Here is a 14,537-nt window from a genome sequence, read left to right as displayed (position 1 = left end):
ACATGACTTCTGATGTTTGCACTTTGACTGCACTTAGGTGAGGGCTGTATCCCCTCCGTCTACCCACGTATCCCATGGCCTTCTGGCAGCTGGGAGCCCTCCACCTGGCCCCGTCTCTCAGGGGCGAGAAAGCAGCCCAGGTGCCAAACCTGCTCCATTCTGGGAACTTCCAAACGTCATCACCTAGAGAAAGGAGACAGCTACCCAGTCTCCCTCCACTGCCTGCTCTGATTGGCAGCTCCCACTGCCAGCACGCCTGTGTGCCCACACAGCTGGCAGAGGAAAAGCCAGGCTCTGAGCACTGCCCTCACTCGCAGCATGTCCTGGGAGGCCACTGTACTTTGGGGTCCTCCCTCTCTAACTTCTGGGAAAATTCAGCCTGCTGCCTGCTCCGGATGGAAGTATCTCGTGGGGTGCCAGGCTGTAGGTTTGAGAACACCAGCAGCATAGGGATCCTGGAGAGGCCCTGGAAAGGCGGTTCTCCGAGCCCCTGACCTTTATGAACCTGCAGATCTTGGCACAGCACTGAGACACATCTGCAGGACAGCATTCCCCTGCTCTTAGTTATCGCTGGCCTCTCTTCACTTCCACCCCTTCCAAACAGGGGCTTGGGAAGCTCATGCTCCTGAGCACACGCATCCCCACTTCCTGCTGGTTTCCGGTATGCACTGGCCCTTTTGTGGACGTGCTGTCTAGACCCTGGCAAGGAGGCCACTGGGGGGGTCTGTGTGCTGCTCACTCTGAAAACGCCCCACCCCTAGAGTCCCAGGAACCTGACTCCATACTTTTATGACTGGGCCATGGCCGTAGGGAAAGACTAGTGTCATCTTGGCAATGCTAAGGGTGGTAGCAGATCTTTTTAAGAGGCAGTGTTCTCCTGGGCTGTTTTCTTTTCCTAGCTAGAGATCTGAAAACGGTCACTGACTACTTCACATCGGTTCTCCTGGATGACCCTGTGGCACCACCGCCATACCTACCACCTCCCCATCACATCATTTCCTGGAATATACCATCTGCCAGGGGTCTATTCAGACACAAAGACAGAGGAACCATATTCCAAATGCATGATTGGCCTGGGGCCCAAGGCTTGTAAGTTCACCCAACTGTTACGGCATAATTTCATTCCAAGTCTGAAACCAAGGCTCTCTACAAATAGAGGCACCAACTTCTGTCAAGGGTTTCTTAGCCTCTCCCTCTTGCCTGTGGAGCCCACTTCTGCCAGAACTACCACAGCTTCAACACGGCCATCATCTAAGGTTTTCACCCATTCCATAAACCCAAGACCTTCTGTTGCTGTCCTCTGAGGCACAGTATTAGGACTCCTGGCACCTCAGCCATACCTGGCGGCATGTGTGACATGTGGAAGATGGACTTCCATACATACCTCTGCCAGGTCCAACAGACCATGTCATTTGGCCTTTGAGTGGCCCAGCCGTCTGCTAGCAATAAAAGCACAGAATCTCTACTGAACAGAAGGGTTGCTGCACAGTGGAATCATCATTCATTTCCCCAACCCTGCCTTGTACAGATCCATTACTCCCCCACTTACATACATGGTCCTGGACCACTTACACCAGCAGTCTTCATGCCGGCCTCAGGAGGGGTATGTTCTAGAATCCCTGGACTCCATTTCCAGCAAAGTGCCTATGTGGTGCCCACAAAGGTGTTGGCAGTTCTAGAACAGAAGTCTTCCAGGACAGTCCAAAAGTTCCTAGGATTTCTAGCATTTACCAAGTTCCTCTCACGTTTCCAACCTGTCCACCCCAATAACTAACCTCTCAGAAGGGAAGAGACAAAAATTAACTCAAAACGAATCACAGACCTCAATGTGAAATGTAAAACTATAAAACTCCTAGAAGATAACATTGGAGAAATTTTAGATGCCCTTGGTTTGGCAATGACTATTTATTTATTTATTTTATTTATTTATTTTACGTTTACTTATTTTTGGCTGCATTGGGTCTTCATCGCAGCGTGCAGGCTTTCTCTAGTTGTGGCAAGCAGGGGCTACTCTTCATTGCGGTGTGCGGGCTTCTCATTGCAGTGGCTTCTCTTGTTGCAGAGCACGGGCTCTAGGCATGAGGGCTTCAGTAGTTGCAGCACATGGGCTCAGTAGTTGCAGCGCACGGGCTCTAGGGTGGGCAAGCTTCAGTAGTTGTGGTGCGTGGGCTCAGTAGTTGTGGCGCATGGGCTTAGCTGCTCCACGGCATGTGGGATCTTCCCAGACCAGGGATCGAACCCGTGTCCCCTGCATTGGCAGGCGATTCTTAACCACTGCGCCACCAGGGAAGTCCAGCAATGACCTTTTAGATACAACACCAAAGGCACAATCTATGAAAGAAAGAATTGATAAACTGGACTTAATTAAAATTAAAAATTTATGCTCTGCAAAAGACACTGTCAAGAGAATGAAAAGATAAGCCATAGACTTGGGGAAATTTGCAAAAGACACATCTGATAAAGGACTATGAGCCAAAATGTACAGAGTACTCTTAAAATTCAACAATAAAGAAATGAGCAACCCATTTGAGAACAGGCAAAAGACCTTAATAGATATTTCACCAAAGAAGGTATACAGATGGCAAATAAACGTATGCAAAGATGCTCCACATCATATGTCATTAGAGGAATGTAAACTAAAATAGTAATGATGCTACTACACTCCTATTAGACTGGCCAAAGTCCAGAACACTGACAGCACCAAATGCTGGTAAAGATGTGGAGCAACTGGAACGCATTCATTGCTTATGACAATGCAAAATGGTGCAGCCAGTTTGGAAGAGAGTTTGGCAGTTTCTTATAAAACTAAACATATTTTTACCATATGATCTAGTAATTGCACTCTTTGTTTTCACCCCGAAGGAGTTCAAAATGTATGTCCATGCAAAAATCTGCACATGGGTGTTTATAACAGCTTTATTCTTTTTTTTTTTTTTTTTTTTTTTTTTTTTTTTGCGGTACGCAGGCCTCTCACTGTTGTGGCCTCTCCCGTTGCGGAGCACAGGCTCCGGACGCGCAGGCTCAGCGGCCACGGCTCATGGGCCCAGCCGCTCCACGGCATGTGGGATCTTCCCGGACTGGGGCACGAACTCATGTCCCCTGCATCGGCAGGCGGACTCTCAACTACTGCGCCACCAGGGAAGCCCAGCTTTATTCTTATTTTCTAAAATTTGGAAGCAACCTCCAAAATGTCCATCAGTAGGTGAATGGATAAACTGTGGTACATCCAAACAATGGAATATTATTTGGCACTAAAAAGAAACCAACTATCAAGCCATGAAAAGACATGGTTCCTCCATAGGAACCTTAAATATAAATTATTAAGTGAAAGAAGCCAATCTTCAAAGGCTACATACTGTAAGATCCCAACTATATGACTTTCTAGAAAAGTGAAAATTATGAAGGCAGTGAAAAGATCAGCAACCGCCAGGGACTAGCAGAGAGGGAGGGATGAGTAAGTAGAGCACAGAGGATTTTTAGGAAGTGAAACTACTCTCTATGGTACTATAATGGTAGGTACTTCTCATTATACATTTGTCCAAATTCATAGAATGTGAAACACCAAGAATGACCCCTAATGTAAACTATGGACTTCGGGTGATAATGATATGTCAGTGCAGATTCATTAGTTATAACAAATGGACCACTCTGGTAGGAATGTTGATAATGGGACTGTGCATAGGGTGGGGGGCGGGGGGGATATGGGAAATCTCTGTAACTTCTGCTCAATTTTGCTGTAAACCTAAAACAGCTCTAAAAAAATAAAGTCTTTTTTTTTTTTTTTATTTTAAAGGCAGGGGGAGAATGGGACTCTTCTAGGCCTTGACTGCAGCCATGTCCTTTAGGGGCTGGGGATCCTGTGGCCTCTGGCCCAAGTTTGGCTCCACCATCTTGGTCAGCCATTGGTTGACAGTGATGTCCTCAACCCCATGGTGGAGGTTGTCCTGTCTGGAAGCCTCTACTCCCTCTCCAGAGAGTGCTGGCTCTGATGTGCATTGTCCCAAATGGGAGCCAGAGCTATCATCTGTTCAATCCAGTGGAGGCCCTCCCCAGGGAAACCTAGCACCTCCTCTCCCCTGCCCCATAACAGTACTTTCTGGATCACTGCAGCCTAGAACATGTAATCAAAACCCTAGAGCTCCACCTGTTCCCCGAGAATTGGACATCTGCTTTCTTCACGGGTTCAGCTTTGCCTGCCATTTACACTGGGTGCTCAGAACCACCGTGTAGGTATTTTCGGCCATTCCAGAAATGAGAATACAGGAGGAGAGGGAGATGGAGTTGATTATTAAGCTGTGAAATTCTGGGTCAGAAGCTGCATGATCATCCAAACCCAGTTATAATTAACAGGGTGTTACCAGTGATAGGTGACCTCTGTGCACAGTGATACCTAAAAGGTCCAGAACTTTCAGTCATCTCTCAATAAGAATGGAAAGCTTTATCCTCATCTGAGCAGTCATCTACCCCAATGACTTAGCTTGTTTCAGAGCAACTATGCCCCTATCTGGCCTCTGTGACCTGTTCAAACCTAAATGCTGCGTTAAGAACTTCTGTTTGACCCCCATCCCTCACAATGTCTACGGCACCTGTGCCCAAGCTGTGGGCGGATATACATGGCTTAAGGGAATGCAGCACAAACGTGTTACCCACACATATCACTGAACATCAGCACATGAGGCTTCCTCCCTAACCTCCCCTCCCATGGCCATGAAGCTGGAGCCATCACCATTCCATTGTTATCCATATGGACAGTGCTGGCCTTTAGTTTGTGTTTATATTTTTGCAGGGCCTGTTCAACATTTTTCAAGTTCATATCCACCTAACCTTCACTCACAACCAGACAAGACCTGTTAACCTGGGACTAGAAGAATTATTGTTACTGTTACACCCCTTTCTACTGATGGCATTCCTCGTCCACAGTTGTCTCCACTCATTTGTTTAATATCCTCATTCATAGTAACTGTAGCCTCAACTTCTGAGCTTCCGTAGCATGGCGTAGCCAGCGAGTACCTAAGGAACCATGAGTTACTTAGGAGGATCTTGCATTTCTGATAGGCCAAGAATGGGAATAAGGACTATGTCAGTCAAGCCTGGGTCTCATAAGACATTCATATGGAAGGTGCTGTTTGACTCTCCTCTTCAGTACACACAAACCGTCTGTTAGTACCAATACTCTGGGTCTTTGGAAGTGCCAACGGTCACTGAATCCCTGGCCTGCCAACTTCACCCCCCTAGGTGGCTTCCTGCCAACTATGTCTGCTCCTCCACATTGTATCCACCTTACCAACACTTGACGGACAGCCTGAGGCAGGGAGCCCAAGTATCTTCTAGCTTGCGATACCTGGGAATGTCACAGCTAATTGGCATTTACTCTACTAGGAAAGGTGTGAGAAAGAGAACCCAGCTCCCACCTCAGAAGTCTGCACAACCCACAGGATAGCTAAAATAAAGACATTTAGGGACTTCCCTGGTGGTCCAGTGGTTAAGACTCCATGCTCCTAATGCAGGGGGCCTGGGTTCAATCCCTGGTCAGGGAAGTAGATCCCACATGCCATGACTAAAAACAAAACAAAACAAAAAGATCCTGCATGCTGCAACTAAAAGATCCTGCATGCTGCAGCTAAAGATCCCACATGCCGCAACTAAAAAAAAAAAAGATCCCACATGCGGCAACAAAGTTCCCGCGTGCCGCAACTAAGACCCAGCACAGCCAAACAAACAAACAAATATTTTTTTTAAATAAAGACAGATAACACCAAGTATCCACGAGGATGTGGAATAGTGGGAACTCTCACTGCTGCGGGGAAGGCAAATTGGTACAACCACTTTGGAAAACTGTTTGATAGTGTTATGGGCTGAATGTTTGTGTCCCCCTCAAATTCATATCTTGAAATCCTAACCCCTAATGTGATGATCTTAGGAGGCAGGGCCTTTGGGAGGTGATTAGGTCAAGGGTGGAGCCCTCATGAATGGGATTAGTGCCCATATAAAAGAGACCCCAGAGAGCACTCTCATCACCATGTGAGGATACTGCAGGAAGGCACCATCTGTGAACCAGGAAACGGGCCCTCTCTAGACACTGAATCTGCCATCACCTTGATCTTGGGTTTCCAAACCCCAGAACACTGAGAAATAAGTGTGTGTTGTTTAAACCACCCAGTCTATGATAGTTTTATTATAGCAGTCTGAACATAGTAAGACAGGCAGTGTCTTTTAAAGTTGAATGTATGTACACACTTTGTGGCCCAGCATTTCTGCTTCTGGGTATATACCTAACAGAAATGCATGCATGTGTTACAAAAGGAATGTGTAAGAATGTTCATTGCAACACTATGCAAAGTAGCCAAAAAACTAGAAGCTATTCAATACCGTCAGCTATAGGATGAACAAATAATTTGTGGTATGTTCACTCAGTGGGATGCAATACAACGAGAATGAAGAAATGACAGCTCCACACACAAACATAATGGTGAAGGAAACCAGACACAAGAGTAAACACTGTATGAGTCCATTTATATAAAGTTCCAAAACAAGCAAAGCTAGAAGTCAGGATGGGGGGGGGCGGGAAGGGCCCATCTGGTAGGGGAACTTCTAATGATTCTTGATCTGGGCACTGATGACACCAGTGTTCAGTTTGTGAGAATGCATCAAGCTTTTCCTTTATGACGTGTGTGTGTGTGTGTGTGTGTGTGTGTGTGTGTGTGTATGTATAATACTTAAATAAAAATATGTTTTTATTTTGAAGCTTTTTGGGGAGTGACTTTTCCTCCACTCTGGCTCCTTTCAGTATATATAACCAGCCTCATCAGGCAAAGGAGCCGCATCAAAATCCTCACTCATAGCTTGGCCCTCATAGTACTCATAGGTACCTCGCTCATAGCTTGGCCCTCCAGAGAGCACAGCTCTGATATTTGTACACTGACTACGCTTCACATAACCTCAGGTTGGAGACATCCCATCCACACCTCCTGCCCCAAAATGCAGTTGGCCAAATCCAGCCTTTGGCCCAGGGCCTCTTAGGGAAGGGGGATAAGACTTTAAAATCCCTTTTATCTACAAAAACTGTAACGTTATAATGGGAAGAGCAATAGAAGTAGCAAGCAGGCCACATAAAGTGAATAAGTGTGAAGCGTTCTCCCCATGCAGATTCGAATATTTAAGAAAGTTTCGGCACAATTCGAGGTTTCTCTTCAGAGCAGGTGGCTTTCTCTTATCTAGCTCCGCACTCTCCTTTTATAGCCAGGAATTACGTTTCAAATTCAGAAAATGAGAAAAATAAAATTGGGTTAAATAAGTAAGCCTGTTTCCTTTGCTCTTCTCCTTCCTTTGGTTTCGTGATTGTCATAGTTCTAGAATTTCTCTTTGGGAAGGCAGAGTTGGGACTCTTCAGCTCTGGAAATGGGGAGCTGAGTGGAGGAAGGGCCCCTATGCTCCCGAGCGGCTCCAGGCTCCTGCTGCCCGGCACTGCCCCCAGCTTGGCACGAGTGAATGGCGCCAGCCCACAGCCTTGGGCAGCAGCAGCTGTGCATTCTGATTCCTTTGAACCACTACTCTGACCTTTCTTACTACTCATTTGTGTTTCTTAAAGGACAGTGTCCAGGAACTTTTCTGCTGTTTGCACTTTACTTTGCCTGTAAAAGTCTTCTTGAAAGCTGGATGAGCTGCTTTCCCCTCCTCCGGGTTCTGTCTTGTTTGGCGGAATCATTTCTCCCAACTTCATCAGATGAGGGCGGGAGTGTGTGTGTCGGGGGATGGGGGTGGGGATGCCGGTTGAGTTCCCATCTACAGGGAATGTGGCACCAGTTTCTTTTCATTCAATGTCACTGACTTGTAAGTGTCTGATGTCAGAATTACAATCTAAGCTTGACTTGGGAAATTATCCCATAGATTAGTACAGTATACAGTGAAACAGATCTTGGGTCGAAATACCATCTTACTGTCCAAATACCATCATACTGTCTTTTATTTATGTATTTTTTAACATCTTTATTGGCGTATAATTGCTTTACAATCATCATACTGTCTTTTAAATGAAATTCTTTTTGTTGGGATTTTACTCAAACTAATACGTATTTGGTTACTCTTATTAACAATAGGGTGTACTCAGGAGAAAAGATAAATTTATATATTGTCCATTTAAATCCTGTGGAAAAACACTCTTTCTTTTTGACAAAAGGTAGATAGCTGTCAGGATAGGGGACAGCTGTCTGCCTGCATTTAGGCCTGTCCTCAGAAGGACACGACATCTAGCCAGTTAACATTTCCAAGCTATCTTCTCTGAGAGGAAAATACAATGTAATTGTTAAATTTAAGGTAATTTTTAAAAAATAAGTGAATAAGTTTTAAAAGTAAGAGAAAACGTAAACAGCTGAAACCTAAACCTAAATTTTCTGCCTATTGGCCCAAGCACTCGTGTTATTTTAGGTGTGAAACAGCTCAAATGAAAGTTTGCCCATAAATCTCTACGATATTTTATTGGTACTGCTTTATAATAGAGATCAAAGATTGGGATTGGAAGCCCGTCTTAATGTGGAGTCCAAAGAGTTTTAAGATGTTCCTTTATGACCCCAGCATGTTGTCAGAGTGTTGATGTTTTGTTAATGTCAAACTGTGTAGCAAAGAGTTGATCAAATTTGGAATTCATGGAAGGGTTGATATGAAAAAGAAAACTCTTTAAACAGAGATGTTGGCTGGCAAATGGATTATCTCCTTCCTTTAAGTTGTTTCAGCATGTGAGTGGGGAGCTAGCTGAGTGTACCTTATTGTTAAAACCTCAAAGTCCTCAGAGACCCGGAGCAAAACTCCCCAAGGTCTCGGGCTCTGACAGCCAGTGGGCACTGAGGGTGTGAGGGAGGTTTGGGAGCCAGCAAAGACCTGGGCAGAAAGGGGCAGGAGGGGTCCCTGCAGCCCCTCCTGGCACTAGAGAACCCCCAGTGGGTTGTTGACGTCTGGCCGCCTTGAGCTGTTACAGCCCCCATGTCGTTGCTATTCCCTCCTGTTCCTTTTCGCCTAGATAATTGATCTCTCCCCCTCTGTGGCCCTTTCCGCTGGTCACAGGGCTGTCCTGGCTAACCTGTTGCTGAACTTGGCCAGCTCACCCGCTGTGGCTTTAGCAGATGTTTCTGCTCTCTGAGGCTAACATAAGATTTTAGTCCTGTTGGTACCCCCACCCAGCTGCCTTGGGCAATTTACCTAAATGATCAGTTTCTCTCAGTTCTCCTAAGCCCGAATCCAGAATGCTTAGAAAGGCAGTGTCCTATCATCAGTGTCCTTGTTTTCCATGACAGCTTTTAAGCTCTGTCCTCACCCAACTTTGATTCTGGCCCCGAGACATGCATAAGAAGACTTAGCACCCTTTAAGCCCCTTTCCTTTTCTGTTACTAAAGTGCCACCAGTCTTCATCCAGTTGGCATTTATTGAGTACCGGCTGTGTGCCAGGTGCCTGGTCTATAAAGATGAGACAGGTGCTGATCTTGCCCTGGAGAAGCCAGGGGAGGCGGGCATGTAACAATTACTACACACTGGCCTACTTGTAGTTACAGAAGTGCTCCGAGGTGAGGACGCATCACAGAGGAGAGAGAAGTTGTACCTGCCTGGATTGGTGGTGGAAGAGGATCTTCTGCAAGAGTCAGAAAGCCTTCACAAAGCAATTGATTTTTGAGCAGTGTTTCAAATTTTGAGTAGAAAATTTCTAGGTAGACAAAAGTAGGTGGAGAGGGCATTCCAGGCAGAGGCTAGAAAAAGCATGGAACTTCCAAGGAACAGTGTGTAGTTTGGAATTGCTGGGGTCTGAGCTGCAGGGGAGGCAAGAGATGAAGTTGCAAAGGGAGGCCTGGGGCGGCAGGCTAAGGAGCTTGGGTTTCATCCTGAGGTCAAGTAGAGAAGTGACATCACATTCTTTGACTAAGATAGAAAATCACCTTAGCAACTGTGTGGCTGAAGAATAGTGAGGCCAGAGGTAGGAAAATTGTGATCAGTATCAGGGCCCTTTCTCTCAGTCATGGCCCCTTGAGGCTGTGAGTGACCACCCCAAAGCAGACATGGACCTTTGCTCACAGAATCTTAGGAGAGTAGACCAATATGGTGGTGTCCAGCTGGAGACCCCAGGAGAACTAGAGTAATAGATGTCTTCAGTCTGGGGCCAGAATGGACATCCTGAACAAGGAGCGTTCACATTTGCCCCCAGATTGCATCCCCTCCCAATCATATCACGTGACAAGGAACAGGGCTAGGCACCTGGGAGACCTTAGCTTCCCACTGGCATCTCTGCTGTCTCCTTGGAGATGGGGTCTGCAGGCCCTCTGCTGACTTCCTCTTGAGACCCCTTGGCCTTATTGAAGACGTTTGGGCCTTTCTTCATTAACAGGACATGCCAAAAATCAAATTACTGAATTCAGCTCATCAAATATTGGGGAAGATAAAGGCAACGTGTCCTAATATAAATGGGATTGCAGATTGTCGTCGGGTGGAATTTAGTAAGAAGATGCGAAAGTCTGCAGAATAATAAGGAAACCTTAACCAGAATAATTTCAACTCTAGAACTGTGCTGCTGGTTTAGGGGACTTAGGATGAGAGACGAAGATGTCCACACTTGAACAGTGGAAGAGGGAGAGGAAAAGACTCATTTGAGAGATTTAGAATGCAGAACCTACAGGACTGGGGAGCTGATGGGGTGCAGCAGGGAGGGGAGTCATCCTCCTCCACACCGTCCGGTGATTTTCTCCATCACGGCTCAGCCATGACTTGCAAAAGCAGGAAAGGCAGATTGTAAGAGCGATTGTGGAGTATGCAGAGCTGGAAAGTGAGGGAGTTTGAGAACTTGGAAGGAACTCTCCACGTGGTCCACACTGAGTAGTGAAGCTGAGTTGCGGGCCAGAAAAGCCATGACTGGGGAGAGCTATCGGGGGCTTGGGGAGCACGTAAGCATTTGCACGACGCTGGTGATGGCCAGCAGTTTCTCAACTGCCGGAGAGACCCTGCTGCTCTTTCCCAGTTATACATTGTGTTCTGCACTTAGGACCCTGCCTCGGAGTCTCTCCAGGTACCGTGGCAGATCTCACGTAGCTGATGAGGGTGCGGGGACCACTATGCTGTTGCCTAGGTGGGTCTCCCTGAAATAACAGAGCTCACATTTGAGGAAGCAGCTTATGGAGAGTGGCTGTTTGTCCCTCCAGTCCCCCTCCCAGAGGGATCCCTGCTGTGCTGTGGACTGGACTTGACACAAGTGCCATGTGTCACGGGGCACAGTCCCAGTGACACTGGCAGAAATCAGGCCCAATTCATGAGAGGCCCTGACATGCCAAACCACAAATGTAATTATAACATCTTCACTCCTTTTCTTTTGAGAAATAGCAGTCTATTTACAAAACTATGTGGATATAAAGATAAAGACTGTTTTCTCGGAATTCCGTCTGAATCCTACCCCAAGATCTAGTGAAAGATTATTAAAAGGAATGCCCTTTAAAAATTAGGCATAATTATACTACCCCAAAAGTTTTAATGTTTAGCTTTTTCATGAGCACTTGGGTTCTTTGGCATCTGACCATTGCAGTGTGAATATTAAAATGTTTCCTTCTGTGTAAGACACAGGATATCAAGCAATGTTTATAACCTGGGCAGCAGCTGAGTGTACCAATGGTTTTAGGATAGAATAGCCAAAACCGTTTATCTTGTACTTAAAATACTAGCTGCCTGTGAAATTCTTATGTAAAGATGTTTAAATAGGAGTCTACCGTGTATCAATATTTCATAGAATGTTTTATGTGATGGAATAAACAGTAAACAGAATAAATAGGTGATTTGTATTCTGGGTGAAAGTCAGCCATTCATTTGTAAACCAGAAGTGCTTGCTGTGTGTCAAGTGGTGGATAGAGAGAAACAGTCCTCATTCCTGAAGATAGCATGGTCTAGTGGAGAAGAGAGGCACATAAAGAAGCAGTTAGGGTGAGTGTAGGAGCTGTAGACGCTCTTACATGAGAGAGCAGGGAGGATGCAGTGAGTGACTGTTCAGGACTGCCTCAAGTCCTTTTTGAGAGAGCAGGGGCCCTGGGGAGGAAGTATACAAAACGCAGGGAGTGCTCCAGCCAGGGGAATCCGGGTAAGTGTTTCAGAGATGCTGATGAGCTGAATCTTAAACGATGTACAAAGCTGGCAAAACATCCAGAAAGGTGCTCCAGGAAGAGAGAACAACATGTGCATGAACTGGAGCAGCAAGCAGGCCTGGGTGGCTCTGGTTACTGCATGGCGGCCCCAGGGCAAAGGCTGAAGGGAAGTCTGAGCCAGGGGACCAAAGGACCTGGCAGACCATGGCGTGGCCAGTGAGCTGACTTTTATTGAGCATCTTCAATATTGTTTTACTAATAAGAGAACCAAGACTCAGAGAATTATACTAGGTTCCCCAAGTTGCACAGGAAATGGTGAGCCCAGGATTAGACCCCCCAAGTCTGCCTGGCTTCAAAGCCTTTGCTGTTTTTCCTGAGATGTGCTGCTGATGAGTCTGGGTCTCACCCTTTTGGTTCATGGTCTTTAGACTTTTCTTTTTTCTTTTTAGTGGTAAAGGCCTTTTTTGCAAATAAAATCTTAACCCCAAACTCCAATATGTAAAAATAGATCAGGTTGTATTTCATTAACATAAAGGTCTTCCATATTTAAATGTATAACAGTTATGAGATCAGGTAATGAGAACAGGGACTTTCTTTTTAATAAGCTCTTTTATTTTAAAATAAATTTAAATTTACAGAAATCTTGCAAAGATAGTACAGAGAGGTGCCATATACCACACACCCAGCTCTCCCCCTTGCTCGCATCTTACATTACCATGGTACGTTTGTCAGAACTAAGAAGTTGACATTGGAACCTTGCTATTAACCAATCCATACTTTATTTGGATTTCACCAGTTTTTCCACCAATTATCTTTCCGTTCCAGGGTTGAGTCCAGGGTACCACATTTAGTTGCAATGACTTTCTTTGCACAAACACTAAAACATGAAGTCAGGAAATATGTTACATTCTCAGATGTTCAGCTTTATGATTGAAAATAAGATACTGCCTTGAACCCTTAGAAGAAATGCTATCTGTAAAAAAAGGTACTAAGCCCTGGACTACAGGCATGCAAGGCAAGAGCAACCTGCTACCGAAATGCAGTTGGTATAATTATCTGACAATGCAGCCCAGAGAAGAATCCAACAAGGCACACCCCACAAACTCAGTTTATTCTGTCTTATTCAGCTTGGGCTGTCATACAATATACCATAGACTGGGCAGTTTAAATAACAGACATTGTTTTTTTTCACAGTTCTGGAGGCTAGAAGTCCCAGATGAAGGTGCTGGCCAATTCAGTTCCTAGTGAGGACTCTCTTCCTGGCATGTAGAGGGCTGTGTCCTCACGTGACCTTTTTTGTGTGTGTGCAGGGCAGGGAGGGGGGAGTTATCTCTCTATTTATCAGATCAGGGCCACACCCTTATGACCTCATTTAACCTTAATTACCACCAAAAGACCCCACCTCCAAATACAGTCACATTGAGGGTTAGGGCTTCATCGTAGGAATTTGGGGGGTGGGGGAGGGACAGAGTTCAGTCCATAGCCTAGTCCAAAGGCTGAAATAATGTGAAATCTTTACAGTTCAATCATGGTATTAAAATTTTCTCGAGCTTCCCTGGTGGCGCAGTGGTTGAGAGTCCACCTGCTGATGCAGGGGACACGGGTTCGTGCCCCGGTCCGGGAAGATCCCACATGCCGCGGAGTGGCTGGGCCCGTGAGCCATGGCCGCTGAGCCTGCGCGTCTGGAGCCTGTGCTCCGCAACAGGAGAGGCCACAACAGTGAGAGGCCCGCGAACTGCAAAAAAAAAAAAAAAAAAAAAGTCTCCATTTCGTACAGTATGTTTATGCAGGTAAATATGTATTACTTTGTAAAACACTTGATACATGCAAGAAAATGTTAAATATTTAGATCCCATTTGAATACTCATTAAATAAGTTAACAGAGAATATAGTGTCATCTGAACAAACGATGCAAAAGCAATGGCAAGAAAAATTTTTCAAAAGTAGTTGCCTTATAAAAGCTGTTACCAGAAGTCTTCAGGTAGTCATTAGGTTTTCCATACAAAAGATACAGCATCCGTCAGAATAATGCCAAGTAATACCATATAATTATTAGCTGTTTGTTACTGGTGTGGACTGTGAGTTCTAGAATTTACTTTTCAGTACCAAAGGTTATTTACTGTGCTGAAACAGAATACAAGTCCAGATACCTCACACGGAGTAGGACATCACTGGGGTTTGTTTTGTTTTTGCTGATAAAGAAACGTAACTAGCTAACTTTACCTCAGCTAGTGCATAGTTGCTGCTCTGTTACTTCAAAATTACTTAGCAGAGTGTTAGAAAGTGTTGCTTGACACTGCAGATCCAGGAGGTCCACAGTAGGTGCGTTGGATAAATGTCTGTTAATGCTGCCGTTTTTAGTTTGGGAGGTGGGAGTGAATGATGATGCCATTAATCAAGAAAAACATGGAAGAAGGAATAGATTTAAAGGTAGGA

General features: G+C 45.5%; 1 protein-coding gene across 5 annotated transcripts in view; it reads left to right on the top strand.

Annotated features, from left to right (window-relative positions):
- DIS3L2 (DIS3 like 3'-5' exoribonuclease 2) overlaps positions 1-14,537 on the top strand; it is a 374,067-nt gene that overhangs the window by 259,237 nt on the left and 100,293 nt on the right. Inside the window, exon 13 of one of the 5 annotated variants that reach the window (XM_082658678.1) lies at positions 900-958. The exons of the other annotated variants lie outside the window; for them this stretch is intronic. Within the exon in view, the coding sequence (XP_082514804.1) occupies positions 900-903 (4 nt within the window). The 3' untranslated portion in view covers positions 904-958. Of the gene's footprint in view, positions 1-899; positions 959-14,537 lie in introns of those variants that run through there. 5 annotated transcript variants of the gene reach the window in all.

This window comes from Grampus griseus (genome assembly GCF_964374135.1).
Source record: "Grampus griseus genome assembly, chromosome: 7".
NCBI classification, from domain to species: domain Eukaryota; kingdom Metazoa; phylum Chordata; class Mammalia; order Artiodactyla; family Delphinidae; genus Grampus; species Grampus griseus.
This window is presented reverse-complemented; position numbering and strand designations above follow the sequence as displayed.